Consider the following 24,162-nt stretch of genomic DNA (forward strand, 5'->3'; position numbering starts at 1 on the left):
CTTGTATGTTGTGTAAATGGTGACTTTGTGTTGGACTGTGCAATTGAATTCTCCCATTGTCTCCCCTCTCCAGCAAGCCTGATCTCTCCTGATAAAGGTCGCAAGGTGCTGTTGGCCTCATCGGGACACTCCAGCGGGACCTCTCTGCTGGGCCCCAGCCTGCTGGACGGGAGCTCCCGTGACTCCTTCGTCTCGCGCTCGCTGGCAGACGTGGGAGAGGTCAGCTGCTTGTTTATTGTTGTTTTTAATTCTGGAACAGGATGTGATGCAGCCAATTCAATTCTGGTGTTACAGCACCATGTTTATTCAATGAACCAATAATATGGGTTTTCATAATGAAAAAGCACACAGGTCCTAATGGAGGACTTCCTTTGAATAACCACGATTTAATAAAGAAAAATGACAAAAATCTTATATTCTACAGGAAACACCTGTATCATCTTAATTGCCACTACAAAAGAACAGAGTAAATTCAGAGTAAAAGTTAGATAATAATACAAGTAAACCACACTAAATAATATGGTTTCTTACCTCGTATGATGAACTCCACACATAAAGCGAACTCCTGGTCTCCCATGTTGCTTGGGTCAGGAGTAACAGATTGATCTCTTACCCAGAGATCATTGTGATACAATCCTTTTTGGCACCCAAGTCAGTGCCCCTCTTTCATAAAATCCCATGGCATTTCAGTATCATTGTCCAAATTTCTGCTGCATGTGTTTGGGTACAGACTTAGTATAGATGCTTGTTTTTTTTAGGGTTTAGTGGCTGAGTTTGAGGACTCAGAACAGGCTCTGCCTCCAGAAATCCCAGCTTGTTCTTTCAGTGGCTGAGTTTGAGGATTCAGAACAGGCTCCTTCTCCAGAAATTCCAGCCTGTTCTTTCAGTGGCTGAGTTTGAGGACTCAGAAAAGGCTCTTCCTGGTATCTGGTACAGAAACACCCTTGAGTGCACAGGAGCAATAGTACTAATGATGACATCATTGAGTCTGCCCCAATATGATGACGCTTCAGCAAGCGTAGAAGATCCTTCACCTTTATACACAAATGCAGATGCTGTTCCGAGAAGGATTTCATCCTCTCTCATTGTTAAGACCCAGACCTGAACCGTAGATGCAAAGAATAAAAAAAGCCTTTGAAGGCTTCCGCTTCCATGAGGAAGTCTGGAGGCCTGTCGGGGCTATATGGGGGAAAATGTGCTTTCTCTGCGCCACATCTCCTCAGGATAGATACATTCTACAGGATGCCAGCAGGCCAAAATGGATACCATCATGGCTACACCAGCTGCGGGTGCGACCTACATGTCCTCCATGTTGGATTGGACAGGTAAGAAGATTGATACATTTCTGAAGAAGGACTCCGTCTCCACCTGCAGCATGCACATCAGCAACTATTAGGTATATGCAGCCAAATATCAGCACAATCTGTGGAGCCAGCTGTCTGCTTCCCTGCCCTGAGAACATAGAACTGGCTATGCAGCTTGCAGAAGAGAGCAAGAATGCAAGAAGGTTTTCTCATTTTCCAGCAGGCTGCAGAAGATGATGTCAGATACCTGGGTCCTGGGGCTCATACAGTACAGCTACAAAATACCATTCGGGTTTTATCCACCATCAGCAGGCATCATCCGGACACTGTTGGACTGTTCACCCCCAGGGGGTCTTTCTACAGAGGAGATCAAATCCATGCTCCTTCGCCATAGAATGGGTCCCCTTTTCAAAGCTTTTCAAAGGCAGGGCCACTACTCCAGGTATTTACTAATTCAGAAAAGGAACAGGAAGTTCAAACCATTCTAAACTTCGGGTCTCAACAGATCCATTCTTTCAGAAAGGTTCCAGATAAATACATTTAAAAATACGTTATATAGAACAGTAATAATGTTTTTATAATTTAAATAAAAATACACGTTGTTTATTTACACTTAATTTAAGATGTTTGTGATACATACACAGTAAGCTTGCATTGCACAAGTGCAGCGGACTGAGGCAAGACAAAGCTTTATTTAACACTCACCGTTCCCAGCAGGTTATCAGTTACATTTTAAATAATAATAATAATAATAATAATAATAATAATAATAATAATAATAATAATAATATGAACTTACGCTTGTCAAGTGACTCCAGATATTGGTTATACCTCCATGATACAAGTCGCTTGCACAGTTTGCATTCAACTTTTTTTTGGTTGTCTGGGCATTTAACAAAAAAATCCCAAACAGCAGAGTGGTTTCGAGACATTTCTTTCAATACAGCTTACACTATACAACGTTTTGCTGTCGAGATGGAGAATGAATAAATTAAAGGTTTGCCTCTGGATAACACGAGCTGGAGCGGGGAGGGGCGGACGGTGCTCAGTTTTCGAAATTAAAATTATTAATGTTATCGTATATTTTGTATGTTTCAAACATATTCCACCGTAGCACTTCTCTTACACTGTCTTGTACACTAGATATTCAGTGCTTTGGATACTATACCTGCTCCATACACGGCAGCAGCACCATATAGAGTTGCTACGTAGAACGATTTGGTAGCGGATTTTCGTTTACGTAATATGCATTATACAAATCAAAAGATTGAATTTTGCAAGTGAGTGACATTTAATGTGTGATTTATTGTATTCATATATTGTCAGACAGTTTCTGTTAACAGGAAGAAAAGAAAAAAAAAAAAAGTGTGTCAATGGTGTCTGATGAACCTTCGAAGGTTTAAAACAACCTTTGAATCCCTGGCTAGCGAACACACCTTCGAATCTTTGAACACAGCCCTACCTGTAACATGGTTTCTTGGTAGGGTGATGAACTCCACACACCTATATCCCACCCTCCTTCACCCATTTTTCTTTACTGTATTTTTTTTCTTCTAAATTTGGACAATGATACTGAAATGATGGGGTTTTATGGAGGAGGGACACTGTGGCTAAGAGATCGATTTTGTTTCTCCTGACCAAAGCAACATGGGAGCCTTTGTGTGTGGAGTTCAACATCCTACGAAGAAACTATATTCCAGGTAATCTTTTTCATAATTCAAACAGCACTACCTTTTAGACTTTCAAATTCGGTTCTCAAATACGGTTCTAAAAATGCTGCTCGTATTGAGCACTTTCTAAATGGTTTAAACCACTAGTCCCATTTTAAAATGCATAGTGTGGGTAGGGTTTTAATGTTAGTGTTTTCTGTGCAGGAACAGATCCTTTTCTGATAACTCCCTTGTGTGATTGCAGATGGACTCTCAGCTCGCATGCATGATGAGTGAGAGCAGTGTGGACTACATTGCACGCTTCAACGACCTTGCACAGGAGCTGTCCGTCACAGAGGCCCCGCCCCTCCACAGGGAGGAGCTGTCCGTCACAGAGGCCCCACCCCTCCGCAGGGAGGACCTGTCAGTCACAGAGGCCCCACCCCTCTGCAGGGAGGATCTGTCCGTCACAGAGCTCCCTCCCCTACCCCTGCGCAGGGAGGAGCTGTCCTTCACAGATCCCCATCCCCCTCCCCCCTGCAGGAAGGAGCTGTCCGTCACAGAGCCCCCACCACTTCCCCTGCCCAGGCCCATGCTACTGTTCGAGGGTGGTGGGCCGGACCTCACGCAGTGAAGGACATGGAAGTGTGTTTAGTCCTCCATACCTGCAGGGGGAACCTGGGGTTCTGCCAAGTTGTGCAATAGACAGTCTCTAATCTGAAGGGCTGGAGTTCCTGACCCTCCAAGCTGTGTCAGTAGGTTCACTGAGCTCTGTGTGCTGGCCCATTCACTGAGCTCTGTGTGCTGGTCCAGATCAGTCCAAACACAGGCTCATCCTATTGTTTGGAGTTCTGGGAATGAGTAGAGTTTAGTCTGACTTGGTCCAGTTGTCTGTGACTACCCAGGGAAGCAAATTGAACTTGTGGTTTTAGCTTACAAAATAATTCCATAAATATTTAGTTTTGAAATAAATCAATGTTTTAGCAAACATATTTTCATTTTAAAACACGATTATCTGGTACTACTGTAGGTTAAAGAACGTTCTGAGTTTCTGCGCCCTCACTTCCACTTCCTAGGTCACGTCCGCAGTGTGGCTCACGTTACTGGTTGGTAACAAGTCAGTCAATAAAGAAAGCAGCTGACTGGTTGTTGACAGGAAAGGAGCTAGTGAAAGAGTGGGGACTCAAGTGCAACACTATATCAAAGTATGGCTTAAAAACGTCTTCACTCTGGTGCCAGATAACATGTTTATGATGTGTTTCTTTAAAAACTAGACATTTGTGACCTATATATAACAAATGAAAGTGCTCAACAGTGGCATTATGATGCTGTCTGCAATCACTTTGAAGTGCTCTGAACATCTTATAGTGGAACCCAAAAGATCCAGAGATGATGTGCATCTCCCGACCGGCAGCCCTTCTCAAGCTCTAGATACAGAGGCTGAACAGGACAGCATTGCTGCCTCCTCTGAACTGCTGCAGGCCAGGTTACCACTAGGACTTGTATTGCATGCACCACCACCCTCCATGGTAAACAGGCTTGCTACTGAGCAGACTTCATCCAGCTCTCCATGTGCTAGAATGCAACATTCTGACATTTTGTCAGCAATTTCTTCTACATAAATGATTGCATTGTTATTTATTCACTGATGTTATTAACCCTTTGGTTGCCCAGTTGTGTTTGAAACTAGATTTAACTCCACGTGTAACCTACCGTTGGACCCCAGAATAGTTCATTTTGAACCCAAGAGACCAGTCTATACTACCACTAACAATGTGCTCACCAGTCATTCTGACCCACATTTAACTTACAAAATACACTGTGTTCTGTTCCCAAAAATACATTGAAACATTTTTAACCCATATTGACTTTTGAAACCTCTTGGGCCAAAGATATGCAAATGAACATTTTTAAATGTGAGAATCGTGGTCTAGTCTCTGACATACTCTCTGAATCTTCATGTAATTGCAGCAAAAATGTTGAATCATATTAATTTTTTCTTCCAATCTAGATACATTTCTATACATTTTTTAAATTGCCTCTAATTCTCTTTATTAATTTTATTTCTACCTTCAATTTCAAAGTGCTCAATACTGTTTTAATTAAAACAACTTATTTTGTATTTTAAAAAATGTCCTAAAGGCCCATAGTGAGGATTTTTAGCTTGGAAGTGTGTCGTAAAATATGTAACATTCAGAAAAAAAGGCAACGCTCTTAGCTTCTTTATAGTTTTGAAGTCAAGCACTTTGAAATGGGGAGAGGAAACTCAACTAAAACTACCTACAGGGAATATAAATATGTGTCGCCAGTGTCTAAAAAGAAAATGAACACGGTATTGTTAGTTATTGTTCAGGAGTTGTGCTGGGAGTTACTATAAAGTATAAACTTTGAAAATCAAGTCGTTTTGTGTCTGCACTGGTCGGCAGCACCACTTAAATGAGTGATAAGCAAGACTGAGCTTAGAACGGATCCAAACCACATTCCGCAATCTGCAAGTGGAACCACATCATTCCTTTGGGATTTAAGCACAGATTCTACAGTTTCTTAACGGCAAGTTACAAAATAATACATCTTTAAAGATAAACATAACTTGTCATAGCTATGTATGCATTAAGAACAAGGTACACACACAACCTAACACAGTCACTGGGGCAGGACTGAAAGTTGACTCAGTTTAGAACCTGCTTCACAATGAGGAGGAAAAAGGGGCTTCACCCAAGGACAGAAATAAGAATGCATTTTTCCTTTTAAATATGGAGTGTGCTATTGCTAAAAGTTCAAACCCCATGAATAGAGCACCAGTCATCATCCAGTACTCTGCTCTCTACCAGTCATCCTCCAGTACTCTGCGCTCTCTACCAATCATCCTCCAGTACTCTGCTCTCTACCAGTCATCCTCCAGTACGCTGTGTTCTCTACCAGTCATCCTCTAGTACTCTGTGCTCTCAACCAGTCATCCTCCAGTACTCTGTGCTCTCTACCAGTCATCCTCCAGTACTCTTCGCTGTCTACCAGTCATCCTCCAGTACTCTTCGCTCTCTACCAGTCATCCTCCAGTACTCTTCGCTCTCTACCAGTCATCCTCCAGTACTCTTCGCTCTCTACCAGTCATCCTCCAGTACTCTGTGCTGTCTACCAGTCATCCTCCAGTACTCTTCGCTCTCTACCAGTCATCCTCCAGTACTCTGTGCTCTCTACCAGTCATCCTCCAGTACTCTTCGCTCTCTACCAGTCATCCTCCAGTACTCTTCGCTCTCTACCAGTCATCCTCCAGTACTCTTCGCTCTCTACCAGTCATCCTCCAGTACTCTGTGCTCTCTATCAGTCATCCTCCAGTACTCTGTGCTCTCTATCAGTCATCCTCCAGTACTCTGTGCTCTCTACCAGTCATCCTCCAGTACTCTGTGTTCTCTACCAGTCATCCTCCAGCACTCTGTGCTCTCTACCAGTCATCCTCCAGTACTCTGTGTTCTCTACCTCTTCAATAGAGCGCCAGTCATCCTCCAGCACTCTGTGCTCTCTACCAGTCATCCTCCAGTACTCTGTGTTCTCTACCTCTTCAATAGAGCGCCAGTCATCCTCCAGTACTCTGTGTTCTCTACCTCTTCAATAGAGCGCCAGTCATCCTCCAGCACTCTGTGCTCTCTACCAGTCATCCTCCAGTACTCTGTTTTCTCCAACAGCTACTTTCAAACGACTTCCTACAATCCAGTACAAAACAGAAAAATACCATCAATGACTTTGAGTTTATGATTATCTTAAGTTGGATTGATTCAATGATGCTTTATCGTTATTATTACTAATCAACTATTGGTCTTTGTTGAAGTTCCTTGATAAGAAAATGTGTCTCATGTGCTGCATTGAACCACCTTCCTAAGGATAGAGACATTACGTATTGTACATTTTGATCTCAATGAAATCGTCGTAGCAAATTTCACATTTTTATTAGTAGCCCAGTAAAACCAACCAAAAAAAAAAATCAAATACAGTAAAAATTGTACCTGGTCAAGAAAGTGTTTTTATTTTTATTTTTTTTATCTGGAAACATAAAAATGCATACAAATCCCAGCCGTGTGCAAGGAGTGTAGTTTGAGTGTGATTTCTTTACCAGTAATATCCTTCTGCTCATAAAGCCTAGAGCTGTCACCGCGTCAGGCTGAAGTACTGCTTTTACCAGTAATATCCTTCCGCTCATAAAGCCTAGAGCTGTCACCGTGTCAGGCTGAAGTACTGCTTTTACCAGTAATATCCTTCCGCTCATAAATCCTAGAGCTGTCACCGTGTCAGGCTGAAGTACTGCTTTTACCAGTAATATCCTTCCGCTCATAAAGCCTAGAGCTGTCACCATGTCAGGCTGAAGTACTGCTCTTACCACGCCAATATATTTGGCTTCCCACAATACAGCCTTTCTCTGCTAGGGGGGCTAGTTTTTGGAGAAACTATATTTTGGTTCCAAACTGCACTATTGCTTATCTTGGTCAACAGTGATTTAAAAAGAAGAAAAACAACCGGTCAAGCAAATGCATGTTTTGTTAAAATATTTGAAAGCAGATTTAAGTAGTTTTTAATGTTTTATCTGTTTTTTTGTTTTTCTTTTAAATTTATTTATAAAATACCCTAATAAGTATTCACGCAGATGAATAAATGGAAAAATGACCAGGGAATGCATGTTACCCCAATAATATCCCTTACTTACCAAATATTTGGGTATCCTTGAAAAAAGATTATTGTACATCTTCAAATGCATGCAAAAGCAAACTGTACCAGTTGTACCATAGCAAGTGGAGTGTGGAATGACTGGAAGGCATATTGTGCTCTTTATTTTATCCCCAAAAAGATGCAGTGGTGAGTGTCACATCCATAGTGGGCCAGTGCCTAAAACTACAATCTTCTGAACAGGAAAATTAAGAACAGGTGCCTCACCAAAAGTTTCAATTGTAAGCACTACAGCAGGTGTAGATGAATAAATGATGGCAGTGGAGTTTTGTACAGCAGCATTATGTACAGAACTGAGAGAAAACCTTTAACAGCAATTGAAAAGCCATATCCGTCCCACAGTTTGGACATGTGGGTGTATCTAGCTATATTTATCTGTATATAGAAAAACACAATTCCAGTGTGCTCTGACTGTTTGTATTCTATTGTAGATTATTTGGACTATTTATTGTTTAACAATTTAAAGTGTTTGGTTATTTATATGCAAAAAATGAGTTCAATTTGAAGAGTTCTGGACTTGTAAAGTTGCTTTTATTCTTGTGTGTATAAATACGGTTTTGCATTGAGCTTTTCCTGTTTTTTAAAAAAAATATTTTATTCATTACTTGTGGGGAAGGGGGGGATTAAAAATTATAAGAACATAAGACAATTTTTGTGTTGATATCAATACTTTGTCAGGTCTGGTCTTAAAGGATCCCAGTGATGCATCAACATGACTTGGTAGCCCATTCAATCCCCATTCAATCCCCTGAGCAAGAAGTGTCTCCTACCCTCTCACCTACAGTGGTTTGCAGAAGCATTCACCCCCTGCAAAGTTTTCACATTTTGTTGGCACCTGAGCGTACTCCACGACACTTTCAAATTAGACTTTACATGTAGAATCTACACAAACTACTCCACATTGATACAGTTAAAAAATGCATATAGAATATAAATAAGTAAGATTTACAGAGAAAAACAGATTCATCTCAGTTGCATAAGATTCAACTCCTTTGCTACTGCAGCCCTAAAACAGCTCAGGTGCAAATGATTTGTTTGAAAGGTCAAATGGTGAAATGGTTTCAGCCTGTGTGTACTCAAAGTGGTCACAAAACTGGCCTGTATGGACGGGTGGCAAGAAGGAAGCCATTACTCAAAAAGCCTCATCTTAAAGCACGTATGGAGTTTGCGAAAAAGCATGTAGATGATACTGCAGATATGTGGAAAAAGGTTTTGTGGTCAGACGAGACAAAATTTGAACTTTTCGGTCTAAATTCCAAACATTACATCTGGCGCAAGCCCAACACTGCACATCACCCAGTCAACACCATCCCAACTGTCAAGCATGGTGGTGGCAGCATCATGTTATGGGTATGCTTCTCTTCAGCAGGGACTGGGAAGCTTGTCAGGATAGAGGGGAGAACGGATGGTGCAAAGTACAGGCGAATCCTTGAGGAAAACGTGTTTGAGTCAGCCAAGACTGAACCTGTGGAGGAAATTCACATTTCAGCAAGACAATGACCCGATGCACAAACCTAAAGTCACACTGGAGTGGTTGAACAAGAAGAGAATTAATGTTCTTGAGTGGCCCAGTCAAAGTCCTGACTTGAATTCAATCGAAAATTTATGGCAAGACTTGAAGATTGCAGTCCATCGATGATCCCAAACAAACTTATCAGAACTGGAGCAATTTTCCTGTGAAGAAAGGGCAAAAATTTCACCATCCTACTGTGCAAAGCTAGTAGTGACCTATCCAAAAAGACTCATAGCAGTAATTGCTGCAAAAGGTGCTTCTACCAAGTACTGACTTAAGGGGCTGAATACTTATGCAACCAGTAAATTTCATTTTGCACATTTTCTTTGCAAGTTTTGTTGACATTTAACCTCCTCATATAACAGTGTTCAGTTTAACTACTACAGCTTTGAATAAAAAAAGTTTGTTTGAAAAACTGCATACATTATTTGTAATTCAACAAAATGTGACATTATTGGTTGGGGGTGAATACTTCTGCAAACCACTGTATATCTTCACTTAATTTCCAACTGTGTCCTTTGGTCCTGGTTTCTGTGCTGTGCTTAAAGTATTGATTACATTTCTGTTTTCATGAGTGTTCCTTTCAGGGCTACAATGCTGAACACAGTGCAAAACGTTAACTGCAATTGCTCTGTGTAACACTTCTGAATTCTATAACCCAAATCTTCATACGCTATGGGCGTCCAGTTGGCCCCCTCCTCTCTCCTACCGGCCCCTGCACAGTCAGGAGCCCCACCTTCTATAATGCTTTTCATATGTTAAAAACTCACCCTTCTGTATTCTTACTTGCAATGGTCAGTACAGAGATACCGAAGCTGGATGACCAAAAGAACACTGTGTCACCAATCTAGTTCTCTCTCATGCACATATACCTCAGCTCATTTAGATCCACATTTAGAGTACATGGCGCACAGACAGATACCTGTTCTTTTTTAATCCAGCGCCAGTTCGTAGGTATTCAAACCTGACAGAATTTTGACCGTTGCTATACCAACGCTGATGTAAAGCTATTCAAATATTAACACTGCCATACTATAACTCCTAACCTTTATCACAGATATATTAAATGGGCTGTTGACATGTCCAGTCTGCATTGTTTTGTCACGCCACTCTGTCATGTCCCCAGTCTGCCTTTTCATCTCCAGTATAACAACTCAGTCACTCTATAATCCAGGACAGCAGATGTGCAATAACTTTAATGAAGAAGCCTGTTTTTACTCCTCGTGTCAATCGACTGTAACTTCAGTATGTTTCTTTCAACTTCCTTCAGATTCTAACCCTTTTTCACATTGATCTTTAGCACTGTACAAAAGGTATCCTGTTGAGTAAGCTGTACTCCTTAACTTTCAACATTCACCTTCCCTCACTCACTCACTCACACAGTCTTAGCCTGGCTACCTCCCTTCACAAACGTTCTTATTCCATAAAGGTGGTCATATCCAGCCTTCAGTTCTTCCACAAACGTTTCTACAGGTCATCCTATCCTGTTTTCACTAATCCCTGATCGCTGTTCTCAGGATTCCAGTGCATGTACACACATCACTAATGCTTGCCCACTACTCGACCTTCTTACCTGATCGATACTTGTTCTTCGGTCTATCTATTTCTGAGCAAAAGGAAGGCTGTATTTTGAAAAATGGACCATGAAAAGGCATTTGATAGAATCGAACAGGATTACTTACTGGAGATGCTGCAGAGATTTGGTTTTGGGAACAGTTTTAACTCCTGGGTCAACATTTTTTATACCATGATTTTGAGTAGTGTAAAATGCAATGGTAATCTGAGTTTCTCAGTTTCTCCCAGTGGAGATGACAGTGAAACAGGGCTTCCCTCTCTATTTGCAGAGCCCCTGAGTCGGGCTACTAGGAAAAATAAAGATATAATAGGAGTCCCAGTCCTTGACTAAGGACAATTCAGTTATATACCAGCATGCAGATGACACCACACTCAGTGTCCAGTCTGGACAGCATCTCCAAAATAATGGAAGTATTAACATCCTACTGTTCTTATTCAATTCTCCCTAGAAGGAAAAAATGCACTACTTTATACTTAATTTTAGTTTACAAGTCCTTTATTCTCACATTAAAAAACATTTGAAGATCAACAATAAGGTAAAACTACAAAAATATATAAATAGGATTCCTGCTGGCTCCGGGGATCAGCCGAAACCTCCACAGCGCATCAGCACTAAAAAGTCTTAAAATGTTTTACATTAAACACAGGATTTAAACTGAGGTAAAAAATAAAAGAAAATCACAAATACATTAAAAAAACAGAAAACGTTTTAATAAAAAGGGTGAGGTTTTCCCACACGCCATTTCTCCTGGAAGCTTGTAGGTCACTAACGAATTTAAAATAGGGGAAATCCGCCTTGAGCCACTCGCCACCAGCATTCTGAACAGTCTAACCACCTCTGTCAGCCCTAAGCCTGCCAGCCTGTTTTTTGGGACTTCAGAATAATTAGCTTTGCCTGCCCTAGAAGAAAATTAATTAAAACACAGACATTGCTATGCTTCTGCCTGTAGGGGACCCCAAAAATGAACATCATCCTTGTAAATGATACCCCCACCATCTGCAACAGCACACTGAAGAGTTGGAAGAGAGGCTCCAGCCTCTCACAGTCACTGTACTCATGGAACACAGTTTCCTCCTGCGAACAGAAAATGTAATCCGAGCTGATGCTGGAGCCTGCCTGTGGCTAGGATGCCATGAATGAGTCTCCACTGCAGGTATCCTACTCTCTTATCCAGGGAAGGCTTATACAGCCCCCTCCATTCTGGGGTCCCCTCCTCTCCTAGGGACAGACGAGCCCTCCATCTGAGTCTGCCATCCCTCTTAGTTCTCTACAGTGGGCTGACTTTATACATCACTTGTATATTTCTTTACTTTTTAAAGTGTTAAAATTCAGATGTTTCATTTTCATTTTAAAATCTTTCCTCTTTCCCCCTCACCTGCTCCTCCTCCCCCTCTGTGGGAGACACCAGCAGCTCTGGGAAAGCAATGTCTTGTCCCTGTCCTCCCTGTGCTGCCTCATCTCTCAGGGTTTCCCTGAACCCTGGAGACAGACAGCCCTTTACCTCTCTCAGCACCTTCTCTGCCTGCCTCTCCAGCGCCAGCCTGTCTGTCAATTCAGCGGCACTGAGCCAGCAAGAAAGTCCAGGTGCCATCAGTTGCCCCTAGTCTTGTGATACCCACCCTCATAAACCTGTCCTGCAGTGCAAGTGACTGTAGGCACTGCACTGTAAGAAGAGGGTTAAAAAGATGTAGTTCCTCTAGAAGAGCAGCAGTGTGGAGAAGGGCAGAAGTGGAGAAGTGGAGAAGGGCATAAGAAGTGTGGCGTAGTGGTTAGGGCTCTAGACGCTTGACCGGAGGGTAGTGGGTTCAATCCCAGGTGGGGGACACTGCTGCTGTACCCTTGAACAAGGTACTTTATCTAGATTGCTCCAGTAAAAACCCAACTGTATAAATGGGTAATTGTATGTAAAAATAATGTGATATTGTGTAACAATTTTAAGTCGCCCTGGATAAGGGTGTCTGCGAAGAAATAAATAATAATAATAATAATAATAGAAGGCTCTGAGCTGTCAGTCTCTTCCTCCCTCCCCACTCTCACTGCCTTCCACACTTTTAAAATACTGCAATAAAAAGAGGGTAGATTAGAACTGTGGGCACACTTGGGCAGCAGTGTGATGACGGCCCTGTGGCAGCTTTGCGGCAGCTCCCCAGCCCTCAGGCTCTCCTGCCCTCGATCATTCCAATTTTTTTTAAAACAGTCAACAGTCCCTGGTCAGCTGTGTGACGGCGGTGCTCAGCTCCTGAAGTGTGATGGCTCTCTCCAGGCCGTGCGGCTCCTCCTCGCTCAGCCTGGGCAGGTCCTGCAGCAGCAGCATCTGCAGGTCTGCTGAGCTGCACTGTTATACAGGTCCTGATCAAATTTCACCGCCGCCACACTGATGTCCTCCTTGCTGAGCAGTTCTCTGCTGCAGGGCAGTTGGACGCAGAGCAGACACTTACTGTTGACTTTCTTCGTCTCTAAGTCAAAGAAGAATTTGAATGTCCCTGAGCTCTGTGTACCGGGAGTGCACCTGTGCCCCCTGCACCCTCTCCTTCAGCAGGCTGCTCAGGGTAGGTCTCCACTGCCTCAGGGTGTCTTGTGCTGTCTCACTTGGGTGGCTGTCTGCTTGGCTCTCTAACTCTATAATTTCTCTCTCCAGTTCTGTCATGGCTGCATTCCGTGACCTGGTTGCATCGTTTACAAAGAAGTCGAATCTGCACCTTACCCAGGTCCCACCACTGCTGCAGACTACTATATTTTTGTTTTTGTCCTCTCCAATTCCCCCACATGTCCTTTAAGTGTTGTGTGAAAACTGTATCTTGCAATAGTTTTAGGTTAAAGTGCCAGTGGGAGGAATAATGATTTTCTTTTGTAAAGTGACACAAAGGCAGTGATGATCAGAAAGACTGGTGGGAATTATTTCTGTTAGCTAGTATAAATATATGTAGAGAGTGCTGGTGAGTGTAGAATCTATCCAGTCTAGTCCTAACAGTGCCTTGTGAAAGATTATGTGACCAGATGTATTATTTTGTATTAGGGTGCAGATTACTCCAGATGTCAAACAGGCCACCAAAATTTAAAACTTCAGCCAGCTCTCTAGAGGAAGGGGGAGTTATATAAAGTATAGTTAGCATCTTCTTATGAAGATAGGTTTTTGTTTGTTTTCTTCTGTTTGTGTTTTCTTTATTTTTGCAACCTGTCTTCAGAATAATGGGCATCGTGAGTGTCGTTACACCCTATCTGAAGTTGCCAGTCTGTGTTTATTGCAGTATGTTGGTGCCATTTATAGGGCTCACAATTATCAAACTACCAGCAGGTGTCAACAATAATTCAATCCAATAAGCATTACCTCATCCTGTAATGTTGAGAGCACCCTCTAGTGGCTCTGCTAATGCTACACAGGGAAAAGATACTTTGACATACGCTGGCTCACATAATGACCCTGTATGACCTTATTACAATTATATATATATATATATATATATATATATATATATATATATATATATATATATATATATATATATATATATATATTGTGAGGGATTGGTTAAAGGAAACAAACAAAATGTTAAAAGACAACGTAAACCAACTGGATGGTAAACAAAGAAAATTAATGTAAAGTGTTTGGGATCAAAAATGAAGTTGGGTTAAAGAATACACTTTGTAAATAATAACTGTGTGTCAAATAAGGAAAAGTACAAATAAAAAAAGAGTATGGTTTAAAATAAATATTTATTATTGTGCAGAGACAATACATGGGGACACTAGGACCAGGTGGAAGCTACTGGAGTCAAGGCTGGCTCCAGATCAAATTAATTATTCAATTTAATGATATGTCAATTGTTTAACGGTGTAATTGGTTACCATTTAAGATGTCTGTGTTTGTGAGTGTTTGAATGAGGGTGATGGTAGGAGCTGGGTTGGAGAGTGGGAGAGTAAGCGAGGAAAAGAGTATTCTTATTGTGAGAACTGGTCAACGACATTTTGGAAAAGGTATTTGGATTACGATTTGGTTTTGGAGACGAGGTAACAGGCTTATCCTGCCCCGTCTTTAGTTAGGGAACCATCTGTTTAGTTAGGACCCGAGACTGCGTTAGGTTTTGTTTTCTTTATTTTCTTTTTCAGTGTTTAAAAATAATAAACACACGCTACAGCGTTTCCTTGCATCTGGTTGTCAAGTGTCTGTTTGAAGAAAAACCTGTGATAAGAAGGCAGATCATCACAATATATATACAGACGTGCTCAAATTTGTTGGTACCCCTCCACAAAAAATGAAGAATGCACAATTTTCTCTGAAATAACTTGAAACTGACAAAAGCAATTGGCATCCACCATTGTTTATTCCATATTTAATAGAAATCAGACTTTACTTTTGATTTTTTATTCAACATAATATTGTAAATAATAAAACAAATGAAAATGGCATGGACAAAAATGATGGGACCGCTAACCTAATATTTTGTTGCACAACCTTTAGAGGAAATCACTGCAATCAAACGTTTTCTGTAGCCCTCAATGAGACTTCTGCACCTGTTAACAGGTAGTTTAGCCCACTCTTCCTGAGCAAACTGCTCCAGCTGTCTCAGGTTTGATGGGTGCCTTCTCCAGACTGCAAGTTTCAGCTCTTTCCATAGATGTTCGATAGGATTCAGATCAGGACTCATAGAAGGCCACTTCAGAATAGTCCAATGTTTTGTTCTTTTCCATTCTTGGGTGCTTTTAGCTGTGTGTTTTGGGTCATTATCCTGTTGGAGGACCCATGACCTGCGACTGAGACAGAGCTTTCTGACACTGGGCAGTACGTTTCGCTCCAGAATGCCTTGATAGTCTTGAGATTTAATTGTGCCCTGCACAGATTCAAGGCACCCTGTGTCAGGCGCAGCAAAGCAGCAGGTATGGTGTTCTTTTCTTTGAAAGCTTCATTTTTTCATCTGTGAACACAGAGCTGATGTGACTTGCCAAAAAGCTCCAGTTTTGACTCATCTGTCCAAAGGACATTCTCCCAGAAGGATTGTGGCTTGTCAATATGCATTTTAGCAAATTCCAGTCTGGCTTTTTTATGTTTTTCTTTCAAAAGTGGAGTCCTCCTGGGTCTTCTTCCATGGAGCCCACTTTCGCTCAAAAAGCGACGGATGGTGCGATCAGAAACTGACGTACCTTCACCTTGGAGTTCAGCTTGTTTCTCTTTGGCAGTTATCCTTGGTTCTTTTTCTACCATTTGCACTATCCTTCTGTTCAATCTGGGGTCGATTTTCCTCTTGCGGCCGCGCCCAGGGAGGCTGGCTACAGTTCCATGGACCATCAACTTCTTAATAATATTTGCAACTGTTGTCACAGGAACATCAAGCTGCTTGGGGATGGTCTTGTAGCCTTTACCTTTACCATGCTTGTCTATTATTTTCTTTCTGATCTCCTCAGACAACTCTCTCCTTTGCTTTCTCTGGTCCATGTTCAGTGTGGTGCACACAATGATACCAAACAGCACAGTGACTACTTTTCTCCATTTAAATAGGCTGAATGACTGATTACAAGATTGGAGACGTGTGATACTAATTAAAGAAACTAATTAGTTTGACATATCACTATAATCCAATTATTTATTATCTTTTCTAAGGGGTACCAACAAATGTGTCCAGGCCATTTTAGAATATCTTTGTAGAATAAGCAATGATTCATCTCTTTTCACAGCTTCTTTGCTTTATTCTATAACATACCAAAGGCATGCAAGTATACATGATAAAATAGCTTTTAATTTCATCACTTTTCAGGAGGAATGAAGCATTATTTCAATGAGCTGTAAGGGTACCAACAAATTTGAGCACGTCTGTATATATATATATATATATATATATATATATATATATATATATATATATATATATATATATACATGTATATATACATGTATATATATATATATATATATATATATATATATATATATATATATATATATACAGTGCCTTGCAAAAGTATTCAGACCCCTGACCAATTCTCTCATATTACTGAATTACAAATGGTACATTGAAATTTCATTCTGTTTGATATTTTATTTTAAAACACTGAAACTCAAAATCAATTATTGTAAGGTGACATTGCTTTTATGTTGGGAAATATTTTTAAGAAAAATAAAAAACTGAAATATTTTGCTTGCATAAGTATTCAACCCCCACACATTAATATTTGGTGGAGCCAACTTTCACTGCAATAACAGCTTTAAGTCTTTTGGGGTAAGTATGTACCAGCTTTGCACACAGTGTCAGAGTGATTTTGGCCCATTATTCTTGGCAGATTTGCTCCAGGTTGTTCTGGTTGGTTGGACAACGCTTGTGGACCGCAATTTTCAAATAGTGCCACAGATTCTCAATGGGATTGAGATCAGGACTTTGACTGGGCCACTGTAGGACATTCACCTTTTTGTTCTTGAGCCACTCCAATGTTGCTTTGGCCTTGTGCTTGGGATCATTGTCCTGCTGAAAGGTGAATTTCCTCCCAAGCTTCAGTTTTTTAGCGGACTGAAGCAGGTTCTCTTGCAGTATTTCACTGTATTTTGCTCCATCCATTCTTCCTTCAATTTTAACAAGATGCCCAGTCCCTGCTGATGAGAAGCATCCCCACAGCATGATGCTGCCACCACCATACTTCACTGTAGGGATGGTGTGTCTTGAGGCATGGGCAGTGTTAGGTTTGCGCCACACATAGCGCTTTGAGTTTTGGCCAAAAAGCTCTATCTTGGTCTCAGCTGACCACAAAACCTTTTCCCACATCGCAGTTGGGTCACTCTCATGCTTTCTGGCAAACTCCAGACGTGCTTTCAGATGGTACTTTTTGAGTAACGGCTTCTTTCTTGCCACCCTCCCATAAAGGCCAGTGTTATGCAGAGCTCTTGATATGGTTGACTGGTGCACCATTACTCCACTCCCAGCCACTGAACTCTGTAGCTCCTTCAAAGTGATTGTTGGCCTCTCTGTGGCTTCTCTCACAAGTCTCCTTCTTGTTTGAGCACTGAGTTTTGAGGGACAGCCTTTTCTTGGCAGTGCCTGGGTGGTGTGATGCAGCTTCCACTTCGAGATTATTGATCCAACTGTGCTCACTGGGATATCCAAACACTTGGATATTATTTTGTACCCTTTCCCTAATCTATGCATTTGTATTACTTTATCTCTAACTTCTGTAGAATGCTCTTTGGTCTTCATTTTCCTTCAGATTCACAGCCTGACCAATGATTCTTCAACAGTGGGGTTTTTATCCAGAAAATGTGACAGCAACTTTAATGGTTCACAGGTGGAGGCCAATGGTAAGGTAATTGTGTCCTCGTTAGGGCAATTTCTTTCATCGGTGTAAACTGGGAGCTTCCACAGCACAGGGGTTGAATATTTATGCAAGCAAGATATTTCAGTTTTTTATTTTTCTTAAAAATATTTCCCAACATAAAACCAATGTCACCTTACAATAATTGATTTGGCGTTTCAGTGTTTTAAAATAAAATATGAAAACAGAACGAAATTTCAATGTACCATTTGTAATTCAGTAATATGAGAGAATTGGTCAGGGGTCTGAATAGTTTTGCAAGGCACTGTATATATATATATATATATATACACTGAGTGTACAAAACATTAGTAACACCTTCCTAATATTGAGTTGCACCCACTTTTGCCCTCAGAACAGCCTCAATTCTTCGGGGCATGGACTCTACAAGGTGTCGAAAGCGTTCCACAGGGATGCTGGCCCATGTTGACTCTAATGCTTCCCACAGTTGTGTCAAGTTGGATGGTGGTGGATCTCTACTCCAAATAGCTCATTCCATCTCATCCCACAGATGCTCAATTGGATTGAGATCTGGTGACTGGGCAGGCCACTGCAGTAAGCTGAATTCACTGTCATGTTTGTGGAACCATTCCTGGACAATCCTAGCCTTGTGACTATCCTGCTGAAAAAAATCCATTAGCAGAGGGATACACTGCTGCCATGAAGGGATGCACCTGATTGGCAATAATGTTCAGATATCCTGTGGCATTCAAATGTTGCTCCACTTTTATCAAGGGGCCCAATGTGTGCCATGAAAACACACCCCACACCATCACACCACCACCACCAGCCTGCAATGTTGACACGCGGCATGATGGATGCATGTTCTCATGTGGTTTTCTCCATACCCTAGTCCTCCCATCAGCGTGAAACAGCAGGAGCCGGGATTCATCAGACCAGCCAATGTTTTTCCAATCCTCCAGTGTCCAGTGTTTTTGTTTCTTAGCCCACTGCAACCGCAGTTTCTTGTGTTTTGCTGAAAGAAGTGGAACTCTGTTAGGTCGTCGGCTGCCATACCCCATTTGTGTCAAGGTACAACGAGTTGTGCATTATTTTATGAGAGGGGTAACCAGCTTCGGCACCAATCTTGTACTGGACTGTCGATTGACTAACTGTAGCCCGTCTGTTGCTCTGCACAATTCGTGTCAGCCTCCTTTGGCCTCTTTCATCAATGAACCATTTTCGACCACTGGCCTGCCGTTGGCTGGATGTCCTTTGGGTGGTGGACCATCCTTGATACACACGGGGAAACTGTTGAGCGTGAAAAACCCAGCAGCGTTGCAGTTCTTGACACACTCAAACCGGCGCGCCTGGCACCTACTACCATACCCCGTTCAAAGGCACTTAAATCTTTTGTCTTGCCCATTTACCCTCTGAATGGCACATATACACAATCCATGTCTCAATTGTGTCAAGGCTTAAAAATCCTTCTTTAACCTGTCTCCCCTTCATCTACACTGATTAAAGTGGATTTAACACAATAAGGGATCGTAGCTTTCACCTGGATTCACCTCGTCAGTCTATTTCATGGAAAGAGCAGGTGTTCCTAATGTTTTGTACACTCAGTGTATATATATATATATATATATATATATATATATATATATATATAGCTCTGGAAAAAATTAAGAGACCACTGCAAAATTATCAGTTTCTCTGGTTTTACTATTTATAGGTATGTGTTTGGGTAAAATGAACATTTTTGTTTTATTCTATAAACTACTGACAACATTTCTCCCAAATTCCAAATAAAAATATTGTCATTTAGAGCATTTATTTGCAGAAAATGACAACTGGTCAAAATAACAAAAAAGATGCAGTGTTGTCAGACCTCGAATAATGCAAAGAAAATAAGTTCATATTCATTTTTAAACAACACAATACTAATGTTTTAACTTAGGAAGAGTTCAGAAATCAATATTTGGTGGAATAACCCTGATTTTCAAGCACAGCTTTCATGCGTCTTGGCATGCTATCCACCAATCTTTCACATTGATGTTGGGTGACTTTATGCCACTCCTGGCGCAAAAATTCAAGCAGCTCGGCTTTGTTTGATGGCTTGTGACCATCCATCTTCCTTTTGATCACATTCCAGAGGTTTTCAATGGGGTTCAGGTCTGGAGATTGGGCTGGCCATGACAGGGTCTTAATCTGGTGGTCCTCCATCCACACCTTGATTGACCTGGCTGTGTGGCATGGAGCATTGTCCTGCTGGAAAAAACAATCCTCAGAGTTGGGGAACATTGTCAGAGCAGAAGGAAGCAAGTTTTCTTCCAGGACAACCTTGTACTTGGCTTGATTCATGCCAAAGCTGCCCGATTCCAGCCTTGCTGAAGCACCCCCAGATCATCACTGATCCTCCACCAGATTTCACAGTGGGTGTGAGACACTGTGGCTTGTAGGCCTCTCCAGGTCTCCGTCTAACCATTAGACGACCAGGTGTTGGGCAAAGCTGAAAATTGGACTCATCTGGGGGTGCTTCAGCAAGGCTGGAATCGGGCAGATTTGTCTTTGTGAAGGACGCATGAATCAAGCCAAGTACAAGGTTGTATATATATTGTGAAGGATTTTAGTCCTTCAGGTTCTTTTTCAGCACTTTAATGACCCAGCCACACACAAAGCGCTTGCGTGCTATTTTTAATAAACAATAACAAAGGAAACAAAACAAAACGTTGCTCTTTTCAAGCATAAAATAAAACACAGGAACCTAAACTGTCTTGCAGGACAGCTAAGCCGTTTACCTGCCAAATAAACAAAACAAACCACACAAGTTTCACACAGAAAAACAGGTTTTACACTACCTTTCCTTTCACGCTTGAGCACACTATCAAGCGGGCTCCTATACCAGGGGTGGGCAATTCCGGTCCTGGAGGCCCGGTGTCCCTCCTGGCTTTTGTTCCAACTGTGCCCTAAATTACTTAATTAGACCAATAATTGGTAATAATTAGTCCAATTAAGTAATTTAGGGCAAAGTTGGAACAAAAGCCAGGAGGGACACCGGGCCTCCAGGACCGGAATTGCCCACCCCTGTCCTATACACACCAGCAGCCCAGAACAGACTGGCTGCTTCCTTTAAATACCCTGCACCTGGCTCTAATTTACAATGATAGCCAGGTGCAGGGGATAATTACTAATAACACAATTAACAAATATAATTAAACAATAAAACAAAACAATTAAACTGAACCAATGTGCATTTGCACATGTTTTCCATGCAGGGAGGATATTAACCCCCTCCCTGCTGTGTTACAAAATATATATATATATATATGTATATATATATATACACACACATTTTAAAATCCATCTTTGTTTTTCTCTCTCAATGAGTCACGTACAGTACGCACAATCTTTTTAAGTCTATCGTTTTGGCATGTTTAGCTCTTTCACTGTTGCCTAAATACTATTTTTGTAGACGGAATTAAAGATCTCAGATCAGAAAAAAAGTGTGCAACATCCACCCCGCATTTTCCTTTCGTTTTCAAGGAAATTCTTTATCATTTTAAGCTGATATACAATGCTATGCCAAACGGTCTGGCTCGCGGGGATGTCAGAGAACAACGAGGAGTCGGAGATTTCTCCTCCATCCATGTCACCCTCTTCCAGGTCAGTGCCAGTTTCAGCGATGTGCAGGGTCTCAGAGCCCTGTTTATTTTACCTTTGCTGTCTGACGAATTTTTATCATTTTAGTTTTTTTCTTATTTTTGGAGTGATAAACACTTCCTCACCTTCACTTTTGGGGATCCTGTCCTCCTCTCCAGAATGCTCCCTTTTTTCCTACCACTCTGCATCCGTCTCTGGCTGTGGTGGTTCGTCCTGATCGTGCAGGTTGGGTCCTGCTGTTGGTGCTCTGGATGATGGCTCTTCCTCCTGTGTTCCCTGATCACCCCTACGTCCTCCCCACCTGCAGTAGCCTGTACCTGTTCTTTCAACGGGCACGATTTCATCTGGTGGCCCAGACTCCCACACCTAAAACGTTTCATCTCGTTTGAACTAGCAAACACTACACAGCTTATTCCCCTACATGAAAAGTCCATGCCACCTCAGTAACAGCACTGGGGTTGTGCAACATCAAAAAAACCTGTCTTCTAACCCAGGACTTTCCAATCCCCTGTGTCTGCTGGTTTTCATTCCAACTGAGTTCTCAGTTACTTAATTGAACCCTTAATTGAACTATTCATTAGCTTAATTGAACCTTTTTAATTGTTTTCAGCTTTTAAACAGTTGGAGATTTCAAGTTAACTTTTTAGGAGCCGAGAACAGTTAAAAACATCTTCATTTAGCACATTATTAGTTCAATTAAGGGTCTAGTTAAGTAATTGGGAAATCAGTTGGAATGAACACCAGCAGAAACTTCTAAACGACTGTACATGCTTCAACCCCGGGTCTTTATACCTCAGCGAAACTGATTTTATTGGATCCATGAGTTTCCCCTAATGACTCAGTTCTCTTTCTAAAATTTGTTTTTAATAAAGGGAGGCACATTTGATAAAATTACTTTAGTTACAGGAGTCGCTAATGGCGAAACCTGCACTAAATCTCCTTTAAACAACAAATCCTTGTTTAACTATTTTATTTACTAGCTGCGTGTCGTGAGAGAGAGAGAGAGAGAGAGAGAGAAAGAGAGACACAGTAAGAAAGACAGAAAGTAGAAAAGAAGGAAGAGAGACAGAGTAAAAAAGAGTACCACGATGCAGAGGGATCGAGGACAGCCCTGCCTAGTACCACGATGCAGAGAGAACGAGGACAGCCCTGCTTAGTACCACGATGCAGTGAGAATGAGGACAGCCCTGCCTAGTACCATGACGCAGAGAGAACGAGGACAGCCCTGCTTAGTACCACGATGCAGTGAGAATGAGGACAGCCCTGCCTAGTACCATGACGCAGAGAGAACGAGGACAGCCCTGCTTAGTACCACGATGCAGTGAGAATGAGGACAGCCCTGCCTAGTACCATGACGCAGAGAGAACGAGGACAGCCCTGCTTAGTACCACGACATAGAGAGAACGAGGACAGCCCTGCCTAGTACCACGATGCAGTGAGAACGAGGACAGCTCTGCCTAGTACCACGATGCAGTGAGAACGAGGACAGCTCTGCCTAGTACCACGATGCAGTGAGAACGAGGACAGCCCTGCCTAGTACCACGATGCAGTGAGAATGAGGACAGCCCTGCCTAGTACCATGACGCAGATTGAACGAGGACAGTCCTGCCTAGTACCACGACATAGAGAGAACGAGGACAGCCCTGCCTAGTACCACGATGCAGTGAGAACGAGGACAGCTCTGCCTAGTACCACGATGCAGTGAGAACGAGGACAGCTCTGCCTAGTACCACGATGCAGAGAGAACGAGGACAGCCCTGCCTAGTACCACGATGCAGTGAGAATGAGGACAGCCCTGCCTAGAACCACGACATAGAGAGAACGAGGACAGCCCTGCCTAGTACCACGATGCAGTGAGAACGAGGACAGCTCTGCCTAGTACCACGATGCAGTGAGAACGAGGACAGCTCTGCCTAGTACCACGATGCAGTGAGAATGAGGACAGCTCTGCCTAGTACCACGATGCAGTGAGAACGAGGACAGCCCTGCCTAGTACCACGATGCAGTGAGAATGAGGACAGCCCTGCCTAGTACCATGACGCAGAGAGAACGAGGACAGTCCTGCTTAGTACCACGACATAGAGAGAACGAGGACAGCCCTGCCTAGTACCACGATGCAGTGAGAACGAGGACAGCTCTGCCTAGTACCACGATGCAGTGAGAACGAGGACAGCTCTGCCTAGTACCACGATGCAGAGAGAACGAGGACAGCCCTGCCTAGTACCACGATGCAGTTAGAACGAGGACAGCCCTGCCTAGTACCACGATGCAGTGAGAACGAGGACAGCCCTGCCTAGTACCACGATGCAGAGGGAACGAGGACAGCCCTGCCTAGTACCACGATGTGTATTATTAGTATGGACAGATGTGATGGATATAACATGTTAAACAGATGTTCAAGATTAAAAATGCCTGCCCTGACTGAATCCTGTTTGGTCTAAGGAAATGATAGACGGAATAATGGACTGGAGGTGGTGTGCGAGGATTTTCACAAGAATCTTGACTCCT

General features: G+C 42.2%; 1 protein-coding gene across 4 annotated transcripts in view; it reads left to right on the top strand.

Annotated features, from left to right (window-relative positions):
- Nucleotides 1-6,481, top strand: part of LOC117431610 (protein cramped-like) — an 81,934-nt gene extending 75,453 nt beyond the window's left edge. For all 4 annotated transcript variants that reach the window (XM_034926925.2, XM_058996005.1, XM_058996006.1 and 1 more), the window contains 2 exons: nt 74-219; nt 3,219-6,481. In XM_034926925.2, coding sequence (XP_034782816.2) covers nt 74-219; nt 3,219-3,587 — 515 coding nt within the window. In that variant the 3' untranslated portion in view covers nt 3,588-6,481. The remainder of the gene's footprint in view (nt 1-73; nt 220-3,218) is intronic.
- Nucleotides 6,482-24,162: the final 17,681 nt, after the last annotated feature.

The sequence above is a fragment of the Acipenser ruthenus genome, chromosome 22, assembly GCF_902713425.1.
Source record: "Acipenser ruthenus chromosome 22, fAciRut3.2 maternal haplotype, whole genome shotgun sequence".
Classification (NCBI taxonomy): domain Eukaryota; kingdom Metazoa; phylum Chordata; class Actinopteri; order Acipenseriformes; family Acipenseridae; genus Acipenser; species Acipenser ruthenus.